At 40.0% G+C, this 23,629-nt stretch overlaps 1 protein-coding gene across 1 annotated transcript in view; it reads right to left on the bottom strand.

The window, feature by feature from the left end:
* lrba (LPS responsive beige-like anchor protein) overlaps window positions 1-23,629 on the bottom strand; it is a 225,622-nt gene that overhangs the window by 94,509 nt on the left and 107,484 nt on the right. Inside the window, exons 36-37 of the mRNA XM_053479877.1 lie at window positions 22,661-22,827; window positions 7,765-7,886 (exon numbers count right to left, since the gene is read on the bottom strand). Coding sequence (XP_053335852.1) covers window positions 7,765-7,886; window positions 22,661-22,827 — 289 coding nt within the window. The remainder of the gene's footprint in view (window positions 1-7,764; window positions 7,887-22,660; window positions 22,828-23,629) is intronic.

Below are 23,629 nucleotides of genomic sequence, written 5' to 3'. Positions count from 1 at the left end.
AAAAAAAATCTAATAAAGTTGATGATGCTCGTTCTCGCTCGTCTCCTCTTTACTCATTTCATTCTCCTTCTTTCTCATTTTTCACTTTTTCTCTCATTTTTAGAAATAAACGCAAAAACAATACGGTCCTTGACTCTTTCTCACTGTTCTCCTCATCTTTTATTTTAGCGCTCACTATCTCTCCTCTTTAGCTCTCTCTTTCTCTCTCTCGATCTCGTTATCACTTGAGAATTTTCTTCTTCTTTTCGCTTTTGTTTTGGTTTAATTTTTCCCCCTCCTCCTTCTGCTCCGTCTCGCTTCAGACAGTTTGGCATGAAGACAGACAGATAAGAACACGAGTAGCAACATTTCTCCTTATCTATACTTTTCACCACTCTCTTTTTTACCCTCTCCCTCTCTCCCTCTACCTCGCAATTTCTTTTGCTTTATCCTTTCCTGTCTCGCTCCCTCTCATTCCTGTCTTTCTCTCTTTTCCTATTTATTGCGATCTCTTTCCCTACTTCCGTCTCCCTCTCTCTCCTTACCCTCCTTGTCTCTCTCCTTTTCTCATTCCCTCGCTCTTTCTCTCTCTCTCTCTCTCTTTCTCTCTCTCCACCTGGCCGCGCATTACAGACGTAATAATCAGTAAACCGTTACAGACGGCTGTGATCTCAACCCTCTATCCAGAGGAACGACAGAAACGCTGTTCCTGCTTCCTTTCCTCCGCAGATCAGGACACTCAACACCGTGACCTTTAACCTTTGCTCTCGTTCTCTCTGATTGTTTCACCTTTTAAAAAAAAGAAGAAAAAAAAAGCCATTTGCATCCAAAAAAAAGAAGTGAAATGCGATCTTCTCACTCGCTCGCTTGCCTCGTGTGCACATTTTACAGTCCACTCCATCCCCCTGACCCTCTCTCTCTCTCTCTGGACGTATCACCTGAGGGCGTTTGCATTTTCGGCTCCCAGACGTTCGAGGGAGGAGGCGGCGTTGCGAGGGGAGCGAGTGTCAGTGGAAAAGTGCGCCCTTGTGATGATATTTAGAACGCTCCTTCTGTAATTACGTTTCCCCCGGAGAGTTCGCAGTTAGCAGCGGTGAAATCGCTACCAGCTTCCTAATACTTACCACATGCATGTCTCTGTCTCTGTCTCTGTGTGTGTGTGTGTGTGTGTGTCTGTGTTCATTCCAGACTGAACATACGGAAAAAGACAAGCAGATTCACAACGGCTAAATAAAAAAAATCTGTACATTTCTGTATTTCTTACTCCTGCTTTCACGACGGCGAGAGTGTGAGATGTGAGACGCTGAAAGACGTCCCATGATGCACCGGGAAAAAAACGATTTAGCGCAGAAACTACCGTTTCTATTTGAGATCACGTTTTTAAAGAAGCGAATAAATAAATAAACAAACAAAAAGTCAGCGAGCGACGGTTTTCAGACATTTCATAAACCTCGTTATAAATTCTACTTTCATTTGAAAAAATAATAAATTCTGTTGTTGACCTGGTAAGTTTTTCTCAGGACTGTCCTCCACCTCCGTGCTTTATTCTCCTCACCTTTCGGGCGACACAGTAAGAATTTAAAACTACTTTCTTATTGACTGTCGGCCGCCAGCACTGAAAGTCGCGTGTCAAGTGGAGTAAAAGAAAGAAAACTATTTATAATCTTTTGATAATAACTAGTGCTGGTGAAACCGTTCTATGAAAGCAATATCGCATTTGAGGACATGCTGTTGTAACAAATATCAGCACGGGTGGAACTGATCTACTAAAAGATCTACTTACTCAATCAAGTACCTCTCTTAGATATCGTCTCTAGTTTTGCCGAGGAGACTCACAGACGCAGGACTAAAGGACACATAGATATATCTGAGACCTACGTGGAAATGGTGTGACGTCGTCCTGACCTTGTTGTGACCTTGACGCCGTTCAGATCGGTTCTCTTTAATCGTAATAACTTACATGTTTGGGGAAAAAAACAGCATGTTTCAGACTTTTTGGTATAATTCCTTTTTCTTCCGTGTACTAACGAGTCAGCTGGAGATTTAAACGTCACATATCTGGCAACCCTGAGGTGGGACGCTCCAGACAAGCTCCGGGAGACTTCTAGCAAACTGATGATTTCTATAATTTGGTCGTAGAAATTACACACAGATCTGGTTTGACACACACACACATAAGGTTTGATAAATATTTTGCTGTTGACGGTCCAACAAGGCATTTAAATAGGGATGTGTGCATGTATATATATATATTTATATGTATATGTGTGTGTGTGTGTTCACTTAAACACGAAATATGCAGATTAGAACCAGATGCCCAAACATTCAGAGAAAGGGAGAAAGAAAAAATCCTTTCGAAATAATCTTCATTAGCGCTCGCGTGTGTCTCGAGTTTCCTTGAGCGCGGGCGGGATGAAGCCGCGGAGTCACATGACTTATTTTAACTCCTGAATTCTGCTTTTTTTTGCAATTAAAACACAAAAAAAAGAGAGATTTAAGAACTCAACGAATAATCAGAAGATTATAACCAGCTGTGTGTGTGTGTTTTTAGCTCTTGAAGAGAGACACACACTCGTTACTCTGAGCACAGGAGTTTTTCTTCCTCTTTCTTTTCTCTTTTTTTTCCCCTCAGTGCGCCCGAGTTGATTTAAACAGTAAATAAATAATCGGATGCTAATCAGGAAGCCGGGATTTTCCACAGTGTTCCTGTGCTAGAGAAAGTGTGTGTGTGTGTGTGTGTGTGCGAAAGAGGGAGAGAGAAAGAGAAAGATAGAGAGAGAGAGTGAGAGAGGAAAGGAGGAGGAAAGAAATCACCTGCACCTGAGAGGGAGGAAAACAACAACACTGTGTATCAAATAAATGGAGAAACTCAATGACGTCAGTGTGAAGAACAGAGAGAGAGACAGAGAGAGAGAGAAAGAGAGAGAGAGAGAGAGAGAGAGAGAGAGAGTCTTTTTTATACCATTCTGTTTTTGTTTTTAAACTCTCTACTCCTGTTATTTTCTTGTGCCTTATAAGCTTTGGACACATGGACACACAAACACAATCGCACACACAAAAACATTCGCACACACAAAAACACTCGCACACACAAAAACACTCGCACACACAAAAACACTCGCACACAGACACACACTTCCTAAACATTCCCACTTCCTGTTTAGCCCGTCACACAGTCCATGTGTTTTCACATTCTGACATGAGCTTTCCTTAAACAGTTTCTTCAGTACTTTCATTCAGCAACACACACACACACACACACACACACACACTTCCTGTTTCCCCCACACAGCTCTAACGCTAGTTTATACGCACCTGGAGGCCGGAGCTATTAGAATGTCAGAATTAACAAATGACTTTTTAACTACAGCATAAGCGTGAGAAAGACAGTGTGTGTGTGTGTGTGTGTGTGTGTGTGTGTGTGTGTGTGTGTGTGTGTGTACGTACGTACATGAGTGTCAATCACGGGAATATATACACATCTCTCCCTCGTTGTGTATTTACTCTAAACAGAAAAACGGAGCTTTGCAGCCATAAATATACAGCTCTGGTCTGCAGGGTGTAAATCTCACCGCCGATGAATCATCACAACTCTGTGTGTCTGTGTGTCTGTGTGTGTGTGTAAAGTTCTACGATCTAGTCTGAATCTTGTTAGGTTCAGTGATGTGGTTTATAAATGTCGCAGGTACAAAACACAGTAACGACTTTAAACTAACGCAACCACAGAGACGAGAGGAAGAATAAACACGATACAATAATAATAAACCAAACAGAGAGGAAAACTACTGAAGAAGGAAAGAAATAATAAGAAGAAAAAAATGGAGAAAATACAACTCAAAAGATAAATAAAGTATAATACAATACAGTAATAAAGTAAATAAAGGGAAAAATATATATATAATAAAACAAAAACAAAATAAAGGGGAAAAACAAACAAAAAATAAACATAAGAGAAAACAAACAAAAAAGGGGGAGAAAAAAGGGGAAAACAAAGCAAATCTAAAACAAAGTTAAATAAAAAAAGGAAAATAAAAACAAAAACACAAAGAACAAAGGGAATATACAGAAAAAAAGAAAAGATAAACAGAATCGGAAATAAACAAAGTATGCAGAAATAAATAAATTGAACAGATGAACAGAACTAATAAATAAATAATCATAAAAAGTAAATAATAAATAAATATATAAAAACAAAAAAAAATAAATCTCCAAAAAATATAGGTGATAAACAAATGGAAATTTAAAAATAAAAGAAGAGAAAAGTAAAAGGAGAGACTAAAACAGACGAGAAGAAAGATTACTAAATTTTTCTGATTTTCTTTGACTCACATAATAAACACACATTTGCCCTTGATGAAAATCACACTGCTGCTGACACACACACACAACATATTTGACATTTCCAGGTCTTTATATTTTTATAGAAATATTTTTATTTCTACATTGTCATCTTGTAAATTCTGTCCCTGCGTGATTTCTATACTTATTTTTTTATTATATTTTATCTTGTAACCTCATTTCCTTCTTAATTTTTTTGCAAATTCTATGTTTAGTTTAGTTGTATTGTACCCTGTGCAATATTTTCATAAGAAAACAGGAAAAAAAAACAATAAAAACAATAAACAACAAGAAAAAAGACAAAATAAAATAAAAGGGAAGATAAACAGAAAGAAAAATACACAACAAACAAACATAAAAAAAGGACACAAAATGTGATAAAATATAACAGAAGAAAGGGAAGGAAGGTTATTTTAAAATAATAATTAAAAATAATAATAATACTAATAATAATAATAACTTACCTTTAAATCACTATATATTGTATACATACATTTACATACACTTTTTCCTCTGAATTCTTTCCTTATAATCCTCTCTCACCACAAACACACACTTTTTTTCCTCACGTCTTGCGAGAATCAGGTCCAGATCTGACCTGTGACCTTTGTTTAAAAAACGTGAGAGTCTGTCATTCGACTTCCTCCACTAATTTAGGGTCATTTAACACACACACGTCAACGTCATGCAGCAGAGCGGCTCACAGACGTCCCCGTGTGTGTGCGTGTATGTGTATAAGTGTAAGGAGGTAGTAATTACGCGTTCTGTTTGACACTAAATACAGACATATTAAAGCCTTTCCCGTGTTTAACGTGTCGGGGAGACGCCGAGGTCGTCATCCTCGTCATATTTGTTTTATAAAACTTTGGAATAAATGATTCCTGTTTTAGCGCTGCGTCTGTGTCGGGGGTTAGAGGAACGAAAATAATGAATACAGAATGCCATCTTCATGTGTTCAAGAAAAGAAATGACAAAATGAATAAAGAAAAAGTAATAATATTATAAATTAAATAATTAAATGGGACTCAACACTGGTCCATGAGGGACGCCTAAATGGAAGAAGGTTAAAAAAAAAAAAAGAATAGAAGAAAAGAGAAATGATAGTGAAAAAGTGTTTTTTAACAGTAGTAGGATAAAAAACAAGAATAGAAAAAAAAACTAAAGGAAAACATGAGCAGGATGGAATGAGGGATGAGCTTGTGTCCCTCAGGGGTTCCATATGCGCCTCCTTGGTCTCTAAGGATTGAGGGAAGTGCAGCATATACTACGTTTTTATCATGTTTTTCGTTCTGTAAATCATCCGTTTCTATTATTTGTCTCTAGATAAAAGAAACACACAATCCCGCTTATGATTCCAGCAAGCTAACATATCACCGAACAAAACTAAACAATCAGCTGTCTGTCTCTCTGTGTTTTCAACAGAGAGACCTCGACAATTTCTTTTCTCGCTCTATTTTTGCTTTCTCTAAACTTCCATAACCACGGCAAAAAAAGTTAATGTGTGTAAAAAAAAAGAAGAAAAAAAAAAGGTAAACATTTAGAGCTCAAGCAGATTTCAAAAGTTCATTTCTGCCATATTGGATTTTCCACCATTTCCATTTTTTCCCCCAAATATTTAATTTTTGCTTATTTTTCCAACAAATCATTCTTTTTTTTGTTGATTCCGTGAGTTTTCACTGTAACCACTTTTAAACATTTTAAATGGTTTAAACCATAACTTTCTTCTCCAACAAATTTCATCCTCTCTTCACATTTTATCTCAGCTACGATCATATACAGTATTTGTATCAGACTCTCCAAGAAGCTCTGTATGCAATCATTTACAAACACGTAAACCTGACGATTACTTCTGTACTGATCAGGATCAAATCACAAGTCTCCCTTCTGATAATTTCTATTGGAACTAATGCTTGAGTTTGTAAAGCAGGAAGTCAGCCATTTTTAATTGTAGGTAAAACCTGTTAGTGTTTCCTCCTAGAAACTATATCTAAGGATTGTGAAATCTGAACAACTGCACAGTATGTGAATGTTGAGAAAAAATGTACCTCTTAGTATTTATGATATTTAGTCAAGTTGATCTGTAAGGTGTGAAAGAATGAGTGCAAAGAAATGAAAGTGCAAAGAAATGAGAATGTGAAGAAATGAGAATGTGAAGAAATTAGAGTGTAAAAAAATTAAAATTTTAAGAAATGAGAATGTGAAGAAATAAGAGTTTAAAAGACTGAGAATGTGAAGGAATAAGAGTGTAAAGAAATGAGAATGTCAAGAAATTAGAATGTGAAGAAATAAGAGTGTAAAGAACTGAGAGTGTGAAGAAATAAGAGTGTAAAGAAATTAGTGTGAAGAAATGAGAATGTAAAGAAATGAGAATGTGAAGAAAAAATAGTGTAAAGAAATGAGAATGTGAAGAAATGAGAATTTGAAGAAATGAGAATGTGAAGAAATTAGAGTGTAAAGAAATGAGAGTGTAAGAAAATAAGAGTGTAAAGAAAATAGGGGTGTAAAGAAGTAAGAATTTAAAGAAATGAGAATGTGAAGAAAGAATAGTGTAAAGAAGTGAGAATGTGAAGAAATTAGAGTGTAAAGAAATGAGAGTGTAAGAAAATAAGAGTGTAAAGAAAATAGGGGTGTAAAGAAGTAAGAATTTAAAGAAATGAGAATGTGAAGAAAATAGTGTAAAGAAGTGAGAATGTGAAGAAGTAATTGTAAAACGTAACGAAAATGTCAAAATGCAAGAGAAGTGATAATGTGAAGAAATGAAAGTGTAAAGAAACAAGCGTGTAAAGAAATGAGAATGTGAAGAAATGTGAGTGTAAAGAAAAGCAAATGTAAAAAAATGAGTGAAGAAAAAGAAATGTGAAGCGAATGTGAAGAAATGAGAATGAAAAGAAATGCGAGTAAAGAAATGTGATTACTCATTTAGGTTACCAAGATAACGATTCACTTATATAAATAAATATATAGTTTTTTTGTTGTTGATTTTTGCACTGATATGAACAGGTTACCACTGGACTACCACCACATACACTACACACCCACACTATATACTAAAGGTCACACACCCTCACTGTTACTACAAACACACACATCGCCCGTACACACCTATAACACATTTATACCTGGATACTCACCTGCAGCGTCACACACTGTTACGCAATCAAAAAAAAAAAATACACACACACACACACACACACATACCATTCAAGTTCAGGTTAATGAACTCAAATCTAATTAAAATATAATGTGTAAGTTAGAGGTGAAATGCATGATGGGAAACGGAGAGATCTCAGGTGACGTGGAACGTCAGTCAGTGTAAATTAGACATTTAATGAGACCTGTAGCTCTATAAATAGTTTATAACGACCGCAACACCTGTTTTTACAGCCGTGTAGTTTTTAACACCGGGCTGCGGTGTGTGTGTGTGTGTGTGTGTGTGTGAGTTCTCACCATGCTCGGCTGCAGATTTGAGTGTGGCCTCCGAATGTGATGAGCCAAAAGCGTTTCTGATGAAGCGGCGACGTCTCCGCAGGTCGTCCTCCCACAAGTCCAAACGCCAAAAACACTGCTTACTGCAGGACAGAGACAAAGAGAGAGAGATAAAGATGAATAAATGCTGAAAGACATGAATCTAAAATCACTCACACACACACACACACACACACACACTCGTCCTTGGCTCTAACACTATAACCTTGTACTGCTAAGGGTGAGCTACATACATTAACCTTACACACGCAAAATTCTGACAGAGCAATCCCTTACACACACGCCGATTACAGACCACAGCAGGGAGCTGTTTGGCATTGCAAGAAATCATCACACACACACACACACACACACACACACACACACAATTTGTCTTTGCAATTTGCACTACTTTACCAAAGAGGCTCACTAAATCACTCTCTCACTTCTCCCTCTGTGTGTGTGTGTGTGTCTGATTTTACTTCCTGCTCCATATCTGATATTCTGAGCTTTTCACACTGTTTAAGTGTTTAATGAGTTACACACTGGTTTCAGACGTCCATCCTTTTCTACCTCAATTTCCTCCTTTCCTACTAAAATAATTTTCATACTCCTATTTCCTGTCTTCCCTTCCTTACTCTTCCTTCCCTTCTATCCTCCCTTTCTCAGTCTTCAATCCCTTCTGTCCTCCCTTCCTTAGTCTTCAGTACCTTCTGTAGTCCCTTCCTTACTCTTCCTTCCCAACTGTCCTCCCTTTCCCACTTCCTCTTTCCTTCTGTCCTCCTTTACTTCAACCTTTTCCTTCCTTTAGTTCTCACCTTCCATCGCTCTCCTTCATTTCTTCCTCGTCTGTCAAGAAACATGCTGTTAAATTATCAATACTTTTGTTTTGACTCAGGCGAGGTGATAATGAGAGTTTGTTTTAGTTTTATTACACTTTCTGAATCTCACTCATTAATGTTCTGAATCGATGTCTGTGACTGCCATAACATTACAACCACTGACAGGTGACGTGAATAACGCTATTATTATTATTATTATTATTATTATTCCCTTACAGCGGCCCGGTTCATGGATTTTTACCAAGTCGGCAGGTTTTTAACATTTTGTCCCTGAAATCGATGTTTAAAAGCAGAAAAAATGGGCAAGCATGAGGATTTTTTTCTACACGTCTGGATTGGAGTAACTCCAAAACTGCAGCAGTTGTGAGATGTTCCTGATCTGCAGACATCAGGACCGAACCAAAAGTGCTTCAAAGGAAGGAGAACAGGTGCACCAGTGACAGAGTGATGAGCGAAGGGCAAAGGCTCAGCGATGATGTTGCCCGCATCCTCCACCTAAAGATCCTGCTATGGACACGTGAGCATCAGGACTGGACCACAGAGCAGTGGAAGACATTGACCTGGTCTGATGAATCTAGAAGAGTGTGAGGTGTTGACTCGACCTCGGAATTCTCCAGATCTCAGTCCAATCGAGCGTCTGATGGAGGTGCAGGAAAAGTCTGATCCATGGAGGAACAGCGAGAATAGTTATCCAGGTCCTCTCTCCCCCCCTCTCTGTCTCTCTTCTGCCTTTCATTTCTCAATGCAAAAAATCTGATTTTCCAATGTCTGTGGTGTGTGTGTGTGTGTGTGTGCGCGTTCCCCACAGCTTTCATTCAATAAAAGAATGAAATGAGAACACTGCTCTCAACCGCTCGGCCTGATGGGAGTTGGTGTTTTTCATCTCACACTCTCTGACCTGCAACCTGTATCAAAATATCTGTCCTCACACACACACAAACACACACACACACATTTTTGCTGCCTCTGAGGAACGATACACTCCCTCTCACTTATCCTTCTCTTTTTGTTCTCTCTCGTTCGTTGCTGGATCTCAGAGGGACTTGCTGTCCAGAAAACAATAGGAAAACACACACACACACACACACACACACACACACACACACACACACACACACACACACACACGTCCTTCACCATCACTGACCCTTCATTTTCTTATTCTCGTCCTGCTCAGTTTGATGGATGGCTGCGTCCACATATTTTTTCCTGTGTGTGTGTGTGTGTGTGTGTTCATATTCATCCCTTTCTCTTTATATATGTTCTCTCTTCGTAAAACTCTTTTATTTTATTTATCATTCATCAACTAAATGTTTCTCCTCCTTTCCCCCCTTCCTTTTTTCTTCGATCCTTCCTTTTCATCCTTCTTCCTTTTTTAAATTTCTGATACTTTCACGCTTTCCATCCTACGCCTTTCCTTCGCCTCCTTTTATTCACTCCTACTTTATTTTATTGTTCCATTCTTTCCTTTTTCTACAAACTTGTTAATCTCTCTCTTTCTCTCTCTCATGATGTCCAGTCCCATTTCTCTGTGCTAATTCAGACACGGCTCTGTGAGAGATGACTGCGTCTTTCTTTCTCTCTCTCTCTTACACACACACACACACACACACACACGCACACACAGAGGGCAATCGATGAGTGTGAAATTGAAACAGAACAGATTCTTATCGACTGAGAGGAAAGACAGAAAGAGAGTGATGAGAGTGGAAGTGTTTCGTGCGGTACTGACTAACCCGACAGACTCTCAATAACGCCACACGGTGATGGACGTTTAACACTCGGCTTCCTGAACTCACCCGCTGATATCAGATATGAGAGGAGCGCTCTGATTGGCTGAAAGCAACGCGTCACTGAGTGCAGGGCAGAGTGTGTAGGGTGGAGATGATAGGGTGTATAAAGTGTAGGGCATGGATAGAGTGTAGGGCACAAACTGAGGGAACCGTGCAAGATGGAGGGCACATGGGACAGGCTGTAGGGCTCAGAGGACAGGCTGTAGGGCACGAGGGTATAGGCTCTAGGTCTAGGGATAGAGTGTAAGGCACAGACTGTAGGGCACATGGGATAAGATGTAGGGAATGGGGATGGGCTGTATGGCACAAGGGAATGGGCTCTAGGGCACAGGGGGATAGGCTGTAGGGGACAGGGGGGGATAGGCTGTAGGGGACAGGGGGGGATAGGCTGTAGGGGACAGGGAGATAGGCTGTGGGGCACGGGGGGGATAGGCTGTAGGGGACAGGGAGATAGGCTGTAGGGGACAGGGAGATAGGCTGTAGGACACAAGATATGGGCTGTAGGGGACAGGGAGATAGGCTGTAGGACACAAGGTATGGGCTGTAGGGCACAGGGAGATAGGCTGTAGGGGACAGGGAGATAGGCTGTAGGGGACAGGGAGATAGGCTGTAGGACACAAGATATGGGCTGTAGGGGACAGGGAGATAGGCTGTAGGACACAAGGTATGGGCTGTAGGGCACAGGGAGATAGGCTGTAGGGCACAGGGAGATAGGCTGTAGGGGACAGGGAGATAGGCTGTAGGACACAAGGTATGGGCTGTAGGGCACAGGGAGATAGGCTGTAGGGCACAGGGAGAGAGGCTGTAGGGCACAGGGAGAGAGGCTCTAGGGTACCGGGAGAGAGGCTCTAGGGTACAGGGAGAGAGGCTGTAGGGCACAGGGGGATAGGCTGTAGGGCACAGGGGGATAGGCTGTAGGGCACAGGGGGATAGGCTGTAGGGCACAGGAGGATGGGCTGTAGGGCACAGGGGGATAGGCTGTAGGGCACAGGGGGATGGGCTGTAGGGGACAGCGAGATAGGCTGTAGGGTACAGGGAGATAGGCTGTAGGGCATAGGCTGTAGGGAATAGGTAATAGACTGTAGGGCACAGCGTAAGGTCTGGAGAAGGGGTACGCAGGAGGGTGTGGGGCTAAAATGTAGTGGACACACTCTTGGGAACAGGATGCAGGGGACAGGCTTTTAGGCACAGCAGGTAAGGGATAGAGTGTAAGAGAGAGAGACTGTAGTGTGTAGTGGACAGGAGATACGGTGTATGGGCTATAAGACAGGAGGATAAGGGACAGGGGTATTGGACAAGGGTTAAGGGTGAGGAGGCGTGTGTGTGTGTGTGTGTGTGTGTGTGTGTATGAGAGACATTAGTGATGGTGTGTTTAGATCAGCACTAATGATCCTGCATGTTTGTTTATATTATATACAGTGGTATGTGCATGATATATTTGCCTATATTTTTGAGTGTGTGTGTGTGTGTGTGTGTGTGTGTGCACGGAGGCTAATGATCTCTGGTGTTTACTCTACTCCCTGTGCAGCGATACACACTCAGGAGGAAATGGATTCTTACTCATCTCGCTGATCTCTCGTATTAAACAGCTCAGCTTTCACTTAAAGTAACTCTAGACCCCGAGTGTGTGTGTGTGTCTCAAGAGCCTCCGCCTTATCGGCTCATCGCTTTCCCAGAGCACCCTGGGTAAACAGAGGCCTCGTGTGTGTGTGTGTGTGTGTGTGTGTGTGTGTGTAACAGTGGGACTGTAACAGTGGATTAGAGGATTAGAGAGTAATTGTGGAACACTGCAGTATTCACTCCACCGCCTTCACACTGCCATCCAGCACGCCTTCATCCCCACACCTTTATTTCACTTTCACTTTCTTCACCTTCTATCTATCTCTCTCCTTTCTATACATCTATCTATTTCTCTTTATTACTCTAACTGTATATCTCTCACTCTGTATATATATATTAATCTCTATACTATATCCATCCATCCACTTATTTCTCTCTAACACTCTCTCTCTCTTTCTATTTATCTATCTCTCTTTATATACACAGTATATATATATATATATATATATATATATATACATATATACATCTTTTTATTTCTATCTATCTATCGCTCTCTTTCTCTCTATCCTTTTTCCAATTTTTTATTTATTTCATTTATTCTATTCATCATTCTTGATTATTTGATGTTTCACTAGAAGTTTTTTATTTTTTTTATACACAGGTAGAAACCTATAAATATAAATCTTTAATTCCTTATATTAATTTTTTCTTACTTTGTCACCTTGTTTTTTTCTGTACTTTTTATTTACATTTATTAATTTTTTAAAACTTTTCATTCTTCAGTTTCCTTTCCTCCTGTGGACTGACCCCTCCATCACTTATTTTCCCTTCTTTCCATTCACTCCAGTTATCCTATTATTATTGTTCTTTTTTTATTCCCTCTGTTTTATTACTTTCCTTCACTTCTTTCTAGAGTAGTTTTCCTAATCGTTTGTTTTTATACTTCCTTTCATTCTTTCTTTATTCTCATTTATTGTACTGTATATATTTTGTTGATTCCTTCTTATACTTCTTTCTTTCTTTCTTTCTCTTGTTATCCTGTCACTCGGCGTGTGCGAGTGTGAGAGAGAGAACGCTGCACTGCCCGTGTTGCGTGTGTGAAAGGAGGCGGCTAGCTCGGGTACTCTTTATTAGGGATGAACAGATTGACACGGTTCCAGTCGTTTATCATTCTCTCTGATGCGAGTCCTCCTCTCACACACTCTGACCCGCGAAAGCCATAAATGGGTTTATAAGGTTTCACACACAGAGAGAGAGAGAGAGAGTGAGTGAGAGAGAGAGAGAGAGAGAGAGAGAGAAAAATGCTTAAAGCATTACAGTATGTCATAACAGAAAGATCAGCCAGCGGCTATTTATGTTAGCTTCATAACGAGCGCCATTAATGGCCGGCTTTAGCCATAAACACTCGAGAGGCACGTACAAACATCCCCGAGAGAGAGAGAGAACGAGAGAGAGAGAGAGAGAGCGAGAGAGAGCAGCTGTCTTTACACTAGTCATCTCATTTTTTCTCTTCGTCCACCTGGAGACTTGAAAAGTAAACACGGATTAGCGCATAGACATTAGCTAGTGCGCTAACTCCTACTGTTTGTGTGTGTGTACGGCCATGTGTCTGTGGATTGTCAAACTTTACCAACTGTGTGTGTGTGTGTGTGTGTGTGTGTGTGTATCATCACATATTTGCATGCTAACTCTCATTTTGTGTCTCGATTACCATGCAGCGTGTGAGATACCACAAATCTCTGGAATATTTTGTGTGTGTGTATGTGTGTGTGTAGGGGATTAAAGTATGCGGTAATGAAAACACAGCACGATGTGTGTGTGTGTGAGTATATACAGCACGGTGGCAGGAAACAGAAACAGAGTGTCAAACCACAGCGTATTAACAGCTTCTGAACAGCTGATGATGTCCATATGTTAGCGCCCGTGCATGTGTGTGTGTGTGTGTGTGTGTGTGTGTGTGTTTTTGCTCCGTTCGTGAATGTGTCGACTCTCAGAAACTGATTCGTCCGTGTGGAAAAAAAAAAAAGTCACAAGTCATTGTGATCACGTCTGTAAACAGAACAGAATCACATGGAGGAGTCGGATCGCCTCAAATAGTCTGTCTCTCCCTGAAGTGATTCGTTTGACTGAGGTGAATTCTGTCACGTTTTGGCTGAACCTGGATCAGTAACTGTAGATCAGAAATCTCTTTTCACAGTTCGATAATGAAATCAAGTCAAACTGCTGCACTGATGGTGATTCGACTGTCTTAAGTTGAAAGATATAAAGAGTCAAATTAACTTAAAGCATTAAAAAGACTAATGATTTCAGCTCTTTACACTGAATCATTTAAGTGATTTGTTTATCACGTTAACTCAATCACGTTAACAAGGAATCCTGATCAACTTTTATCCAATCCAAAACAAAGCTGAAACGATTCATAAAAAAGATTTAAATCACCTTAACGATTCAACTAGTTCACATTCACTATTAAAATATGAATCATTTATTCACACGAAATGTCAGGTGATCAATTTTAGTTAAAAGATTCACTTCAAAGAATCAAATCAGCGCAAAAAGAGTCAAGACTGAGTTGACCAAGGTTGATGTGATTCGCTTCTTCAATGTGATTCTTTTAACTGCTGAAACAACATTAAAGAATCATGAGCAAAGCATGACGATGTATTCGATGCACCTCAAAGAGTCAAACTGCTACAAAGTTAACCCAAAAGATTCAACATTTTTTCAACAATCATGAACAAGAAGATGATACATTGTTTTACAAGTAAAAGAATCAAATCACTTCAAAGAGTCATGAACGAGTCAAAAGTCTGAGGAGACTCTTTTAACTCTTTGATTAAAGACCTTGAGCTCATTACTGAATCTTTTGGGTTTACTTTGAAATAACACTTTGAAGTGATTCTTTCCATGCTAATATGATACTTTTTTGCATTTAAATAAGAACATTAGGGAATCATGAGTCTTATAATTATTATTATTATACAAGTTATTTGACTCTTTAAAGTGATTCATTTCAAAATAACATTTGAGGTTATTTAACTCTTTGAATCGATTCTTTAATCTCCAAGATGTTTCTTATTTTCCCCCTCAACACTTTTGTGTATATAAATAAGAACATTAGAGAAACGGGACTGTTTGAAGTAAATCGTTTAACTGGAACAGATAAAAATAAATAAATAAATACAGACAAGGAGGTTTGGGGATGAAGTTGGAATCGCATCACTAGTGTGTGTGTGTGTGTGTGTGTGATACCATGTATTTTTATCTTAATCTCAGTAAAAGAATCCACCAAAACAAAGCCCCAGCAAACACTATCTCACACACACACACACACACACACCTCATATGCTGCAGTGTTTATAGTTGTGTTATAAAGAGTCTGATGAATACAATAAAGAAACTCTCTCTCTCTCTCTTCATTCCGTCATTCTCTTCTGCTTCCTTTTCTCTTGTCCCTCCTTTCTTTCCTTTCAGTCTCTCCTTTATTTCCTTCCATTTCTTCAAAATGTCCATCCTCTCTCTCATCCTCAATGTTTCTCAAACTATTTCTTCGTCTCTCCTATCTTTATTTTACTTTCTCTGTTTCAGTGTGTTTCTGAACTCCAGATTTCTTCTTATTTCACTCTCTCTCTCTCTCTCTCTCTCTGTAATATCAGGGCAGTATTGATTCTCTCCTTTGGCTCGAACCCCTCAGCGGTGTGTCACAGGTCGTATGCTCGGTGTGTGTGTGTGTGTCTGTGTGTGTGTGTGATAGATGGTGCTCTCTGTGCTGCAGTCGTTTTCCTCCTGCTCATTTATTTCAGCACTTTCACCATTTACCAAAAAAATCTCCTTTATCTTTCCGGCACAGAGAGAGAGCGAGAGAGAGAGACAGAGAGAGAGACGGAGAGAGAGACAGATTTCTGCAGCGACAGCACAATGTGACAGAGAGACACATAAAACTTATCCCTCCAGTGAATCTCTCTGCACTGATACCTTCATGCCTGTTCTTTTCTTTTCTCCTCCATAACTCATTTCCTCTTCTTCTGTTCCTCACTCGTCTTCTCCCTTTCTATTGTCCATGGTGTTTCCCTTCTGTGCCTCTTCCTAAACATTCCTACTTTCTGTTCTGCGTGTGATATTTTTCTTCTGCATGTTTTACCTCAGTATCTTGTCTTTATTCTATGAATCGATTGAACAGACACCTTCAGTCCAATCAGAACCTGAATGATTTGACCTGCTGAACACCAACACCAGGACACACAACACATGCGAGACACAAGGCACACGTAAGTGAATTACTGTAGCGTGAGACACACACACGCACACACACACAGGTCTTTTGTGTGTAATTGCTCTTAATTGGAGGGGTGTGTGATATCAAAGTCATCGTAATTTGGCCTCATTTGCATTTCAGATAAAAATCAAATTCAAAAACATCTCATGGGAGATAACGAACATCTTTAAAAAAAAAAAAAAAAAAGAGAAATTAAAGACAACGTGAAGAAAATGTCAAGTGAAAAATTATTTGGTAAAGAATCTTTATATAAGATTCATCTAGAAAAGAAAAAAAAAATCACACAAATGTCCAGCATGTGTAAACACTTTTAGGACATTTTGTCAAATTTCTTTTTTTTTTCTGTATGTGAAACTGCTTCTAGATCATGTTGTAAAAATTTGCATGTAGTGAAAAAAGACGGAGAAAAAATATAGTAGAAATGTTAAAAAATCTGAAAAGACAAACTAGTGGGAAGGAAAAAAGAAGAAAATTGTAGAATAAAACTAGGAAAATTAAGCTGGAAAAGAATTTCTACAAGTGAAAAAACACCTAAAATTATTTTTTTTAATGAGGGAACAAAAAACATGGAAAATATCTTGATAGAAAAAAGCAGTCGTAAAAAAAGAAAAAAGTGTGAAATAAAAGTCACGTAAATGTGAAAGTTAATCAAAAAGTAAAGAAAAAAAAAAACAGGTTAAAAAGAAATGTGCTAAAAGTCACGTGAAAAGAAATGTCTAAAAGAATTTCTACAAGTAACTAAAATAATCAGTAAAAACATCAGAAGACGTATAAAGATTTCAATCAGTAAAAAAACTAAAATGTGTAAAAATGTACGCAAAAAATGCAAACAATTTAAACAACATCTACATGGGGAACAATAGAGAGAAATAAAAGAAAGTTAAAATGTGTAAAAGAGTCAATTCTTTAAAAGGAAAAAAAAAGACATTACTTTTTTTTTTTTTTGCTCCAATCATCCTTCCTCGACATAAACTGCTGAGAAGATATAATTTTTTTTGTGGGGGTGTTTTTAATCAGAAAGTTCCCCTCACATGCTCCGCCCCCCACTTCCTGACCCTGATTAATACACAAAAATTCACATTTAAAAACTATTATGCAAAAGGAATGCCCTTCACACTCGCATGGGTGAGATTGCAGGGTGAAACAGAATCATTCATTGGGCGATATTCATCATTTTCTGCGTGTCATGACCCCGGAGCCACCTCTCACGGAGCGAGTGAGGATCGACGCGCGAGACGGAAGGAAATATTAAAAAAGAAAAAAAAAAAAGAAAAAGGCATCAGGAGGACCTGCGCCGGGTGTGTGACGGATTATTCCGCTCATCTATTCAATTTCCACAAACACACGCTTTATGCAAATCAAAGAAAATAATCTGCGGAGATACGGCGCTATCTGTGGCGCGGGCCGCTAATGAGAAAAGGCTCGCATTCGCGCGCTCGTGGTCTCGCTCTTGCGCACTCGCGACAAGCGCGCGGGAAAGTGATGTATGAAAGCCTCGCGCTGCCGAAAAGGTCATATCGTTGTCGTTTAAATAGTAATCTGCAGGGCCAGAAATGAACTCCTGTGTAATATCAGGATCAGGACACACACACACACACACACACACACACACACACACACACACACACCCTGACGGATGCCCTCGCACTCCAGACGATAACAGGTTTTAGAGAAAAGCATCATTATTCATGAGGGTCAGCGTGCTGGGTGTGCAAATGATGCAGCCTTTTTTTTCTCCTCCAGGCTTGCGGTGTGTGTGTGTGTGTGTGTGTGTGTGTCTGAGAGAGAGACTGACGGATGGAGATCGTTTTGTCCTGGTCACAAAGAGAGCAATCAAACTCAGCATGCGCGGAATGTAGCTGTTAGCATAAGGGCTCTGAGATGTATGAGGTGTTTAGTAATTTGTGTAAACAGCGAGCATGAAGTCTCACACACACACACACGCTGTTATCACACAAGTTATGTTCATATTTCTTTTTGTAGTTGAGTGTATGATGCGATTGTGTTAATGTTCTATGCCGCTGTTGTTTTTTTTTCTGTTGTGACTGTTTTTCTGTTATTGTCTTGGGCTCGGACTGGGTTTTGTTTGTGTGTTTGTGTTTTACATTATTATTATTATTATTATTATTATTATAATGTTGTATATATATTGTTTTATTGTTATTTCCTCATTATCGACACTCTCAGAGACGTGCTCGCCATGAGGAGACACGCTCAGTAAGGAGACTCGCCCCATACGAGACGCTCTCAGTGAGGAGACGCTGTCCGTGGCGAGATCCCCTCCAGCGGGAGTCGCTCTCAGTGCAGGGACGTGTTCTATGGGAAGACACTCTAAGTGAGGAGACGCATTTCAAGAGGAGATGCTCTCAGTAAGAAAATGCTCTCCCTAAGGAGACAATTTCAGAAGAAAACATTCTCCATGGAGTGACATTCAGTGAGGAGACGCTCTCAGTGTGGGGATGGACTTTCTGAGGAGACGCTCTCCATGAGAAGATTATACCTGTGAGGAGACGCTCATTGTAAGAACACAATCTCTGTGAGGAAGTACTCTTCATGGGGAGTAGTGCTCTGTGAGAAATACTCTCAGTGAGGAGATGTACTCTGTAAGTAAAAAAAATCTCAGTGAGCAAACACTCTCCATGAAAAGATGATCCCTGTGAGGAGACACTCCCTGTGAGAAAAGCACTATTTGAGGAGAGGCTCTTAGTGAGGAGACGCTCTCCGTAAGTTAATAAATCAGTGGGCAAAACTTAATGAGGAGATGAGCCCTGTGAGGAGATGCTTAATCTGAGCAAAACACTCTGTGAGGAGACGCTCTCAGACAAAAAAAAAAAAGACTCTGTGAGGAGACGCTCTCAGTGATAAAAGCGCTCTGTGAGAAGACGCGCGCTCTGTGAGGAGACTCTGTGAGGAGACGCTCTCAGTGATAAAAGCGCTCTGTGAGGGGACGCGCGCTCTGTGAGGGGACGCGCGCTCTGTGAGGGGACGCGCGCTCTGTGAGGGGACGCGCGCTCTGTGAGGGGACGCGCGCTCTGTGAGGAGACGCTCTAAATAAGTAAGCGGCCTTTATGAGGAAACCCTGTTCGGGAGGAGACGATCCCAATGAGGAGATGCTCTCAGTGAGAAAAGCACTCTTTGAGGAGACGCTCTCTGTGAGGAGACACTCCCTGCAAAAAAAACACACTCTGAGGAGACACTCTCTGTGAGAAAAGCACTCTTTGAGGAGACACTCACTCTGAGGAGACGCTCTCCGTAAGTTAAAAAAATCTCAGTGGGCAAACACTCCATGAGGGTATGAGACGCTTTCAGTAAGCAAAACGTTCTGTGAGGAGACGCTCGCAAAGAAAAAAAAAAAACACTCTGTGAGGAGACGCTCTTACTGAGGCGACGCTCTAAGTGAGAAAAGCCCTCTGTGTGAGAAAAGACCTCTGTGAGGAGAAGCACTCAATGAGGAGGCGCTTGGAGGAGAGGAGATGGCCTTAAGAGGAAACCCTGTTCGGGAGGAGACAATCCCCATGAACGGAAAAGACGCTCAGGAAAGCAAAAAAGCAGCTCCGTTTACACACACAAAAAAAAAATCACAATCATTTTCCTTTATTTTTCACACTTTCTTTTCACTTTTTAAAATATATTTTTGTCTTTTCCCTTGCATTATTTCCTTCATTAAGTGTTCACTCTTTCTGCAGTTCAGCCCCGTGTCCTTATAAAACAATGTTCCTTAGAAAAAAACCAGATAGATGAGAATGAAAAGTCTCGATCTGGAAGGGTTCGACCCTGTCAGCCAAGGATTCGACCCGACCCGAGCGTGATTGTTACAGCACGCTGCGTCTATAGAGGGTTAAAGGAGTGAAGACGGGGAGATGGAGAGAAGAAGAAGAAGAGAGCGAGAGAGGAGAAGAAAGAGCGCTTGAAGAGACGCTTATTCTGATTTATATGGCCCGAGTGTAGAGGTCTGGCTGCACGATAAAACTTCTTCTCACTTCCACTAAGCAGCGTGGACTCGAGGAATTATATTTCACCCTAAACACCTTTAAATCACCTCACACACACACACACACACACACACACACACACACACACACACACACACTACTCAAACTAGTCAGTGTAAATGAACTCAGACCTCAGTTCAGTTTCTCACACAGAAGAGTTATTAAAATCTACTCAATTTTGAAATAAAAATAACGTTTTAAAAATAACAGAGCACACAAGATCTACGCGGTGCGCATGCTAATATGCTAAATAGCCTACTATCACATTAGCTACTGATTGCAAAAATTCTAATTAATTCTCTATAAGTCTCTATATACAATCTATTAATTAATTTTAATATAATACACTTCATTATAAGAATTATACAGTCATCTCTAAAAGTTAGTGCTCCCTCTTGTATTGTAATTCTATGGGGTTTTTTTGTGTAAAAAGAAAAAAAACAAAAACATGTCGGGGAAAAATAAGCACCCCCACGATAGCTTAAAGAGCTTGTTGATCCAGCTTTAGCAGCAATAACTTAAAGTAATCGTTTCCTGAATAACTTCACCAGAGTCTCTCACATAATTTCGGTCCATTCTGCTCTACATCATCACTTCACTTCAGGTTTTTGGGTATTCGCTCATGCACAGCTCTCTTAAAGTCACGCCACAGCATTTCATTCAGGTTGAGGTCTGGACTTTGACTAGACCAGGAGTAGGCAAGTTCGGTCCTAGAGAGACGCAGTCTTGAGTCTAGAGGTTCTGCTCCAACCACAATCAAACACACCTGAACAAGCTAATCAAAGGTCTTCAGGATTACTAAGGCTACAGGCAGGTAAGATTTTGGAGCTAAAATCTACAGGAGACCGAACCTGCCTAGCCCTGGACTAGACCATTCCAAAACCTTGGTTTGTTTATATTTCGTCCATTCTGCTGTAGATTTAACTGCTGTGCTTCGGATCACTGTTCTGTTGCATGACGCGATTTTACCCAAGTTTTATCGGTCGGACAGATGTCCTTACATTTGCATCTAGAACACAGAGGAGTTCATGGTCGACTTAATAACTGCAAAGTGCCCAGATCCTGTAGCCCGAACCATCACCCATCCACCACGGGGTGCTCGACCGTGGGGTGTGAGATGTTTTTGCTCAAACATTGTTTTTCGCCAAATATGGCACTGAAGGCCAAACATCTCCACTTTGGTCTCATCTGTACGTAAGAGGTTGTTCCAGAAGTCTTGTGGTTTAGTCGAACCTTAGTCGTGCTTTCGTGTTCTTTTCCAGACAGAAGGGGGCTTCCTTCTCGCAAGCCTTCCAAACATACTGTACTTGTTCAGTCTACTTCTAATTGTAATGTCATGGACTTTAACGTTTTATATTCTCAGTGGGTCCGAGATGCAGCTCTTGTTTTTTTTTGTATTTCTCTCAGCATTGTACAATCTGACCTTGGGGTGAATGTGCTGCGACTCCTGAGAAGACCGACAACTTGTCGTGAAAGATTTTAACTTGTGAATCATTTTTCTTACTTAGTTCCAAACAGTGAACTCCAAATTGTTTTAAATTGGTTTTATAAGCCTTTCCAGATTAATGACTAGCAACAATTGCCTCATGTTATTTTTTTCGGTTTGGCTTTAATTTTTAATTTAAAATAAATAATGACAAGGGGAAAAAAGTTATTTGTTGTTGCTGTTCGTCTGAGGTTGTATTCGCCTAATACTGAGACCTGCTGATGATTTTTTTATGATGTTTTTACACAAATTTTTTTTAAACCCCTTTTCACACGTGACTGTAATGATGTATGGAACAATTATTCTAAAATAATAATAATATAATACTGTGTGTGTTACTTTTTTGTTTGCTACTGGTTATTATCAATGTGATCCTTATCATTTTAATAAGATGGAACACACGACTGATTGATTATAAAGACATTAATTATTAATCACTATTATACGACTCGCTCTTTTCACGTTATTAACCACGTGTTGACGCTAGCTCTGTAATTTCGCTCTTAATGCTTCTTTATGCTGAAAAGACGGTCTGTTCTGCGATGAATGGCTCACATGAGCGCACTAGTTCCCCCTTACAAATCCCCCCCTACCCAAACACCCGCCCCAGTGTGTGAATGAAACAGACGAGTGCTGGGATTAAAGCACATTATACACACCGAGACGAATGCACTTCATCCTCAGGAGAACCAAACAGCATTAATATTTCAGCAGGCTATTCTAATTAAACTGCGTGTGTGTGTGTGTGTGTGTGTGTGTGCGTTTTCATATGTTGTAATTGCTTTCTTATTAAAACTTTTACAAGTGAGAAAAAAACAAAGAGAAAAAAGAAATAAGCAGAGCATTAGAGCCAGAATAAGAAAGACAGAGAGTGACATGTGACCAGGTGAAAGTTCAAGTGTGTGACCAGTGCTCAGGTGTGTTACCTGTGGGCGGAGCTTCCCCAGGCCCCATGTTTGTCAGTCAGGATGTTGATGATCTTCTGGATGAGCTGCGTGGCGGTCACATGATCACGGTATTTTGCGGCTCGGATCAGGTGATCACACATCTTCTCTTCTTCGCGCTTCTCTGCTGTGTACTGAGCGCAGTGAGACTGCATGCACACACACACACACACACACACACACACACACACACAAATATTATTATCATAGATGATACCGATCTGATCTCTGTCCTTAGTCTTTCTGCCTGTCCTTCCTTTCCTGTCTCTAAACCTTTTTGGTCAATATTTCCGGACTGTATATTTGTCCATCACCTGTTGTCATGGTAACAGTAAACTAGTCAACATAACATCACCCTATAACCAGTGTGCGAGACTCGCTAGTTAGCTGTCTACATTGTTTTGTTTTAAAACCTAACCTGTGAATGTGTGTGTGTGTGTGTGTGTGTGTGTGTGTGTGTGTGTGTGTGTGTGTGTAACCCTACACACACAGGAAACAAATGAAACTCTGGGTCATTTCCAAGCCGCTGTCACTGTGATTAATAACACTAGACACGTATTTGCTAATGCCTTCAGGCTATGCTTTAAAAAAAAATGTGCAAAATACCCAAAATGCACCGGGGTGCATGTTTCTCTGTCAGAATGTGTTATCAGAAAGAGTCTGGATTGAAACGGGACGAAATAACAGAATAGCTTAGAGAGCAGCTGATAAAAAACAAACAAGTGTGGTGTTCCTTACGGGAGAGACCAAGAGACGAAAAGAAGAAAAGGAAAAGAAGAAAAAAATTACACATGAGAGAAAGAAAGAAAAGGAGAGAAAGATAATAAAGTAAAGGGGGGAAGAAAAGAAAGAAATATAGGGGGCGTGTATTATACTTTATATCAGTATTTAACATTTTTTAAGTAATATTTTATTTCCTTTTGTATTATATTTGGTGTGAAATGAAACAAA

Source organism: Clarias gariepinus, chromosome 20 (assembly GCF_024256425.1).
Source record: "Clarias gariepinus isolate MV-2021 ecotype Netherlands chromosome 20, CGAR_prim_01v2, whole genome shotgun sequence".
Taxonomy (NCBI): Eukaryota; Metazoa; Chordata; class Actinopteri; order Siluriformes; family Clariidae; genus Clarias; species Clarias gariepinus.
The sequence above is the reverse complement of the archived record's forward strand: the minus strand, read 5'-3'. Positions and strand labels throughout refer to the sequence as shown.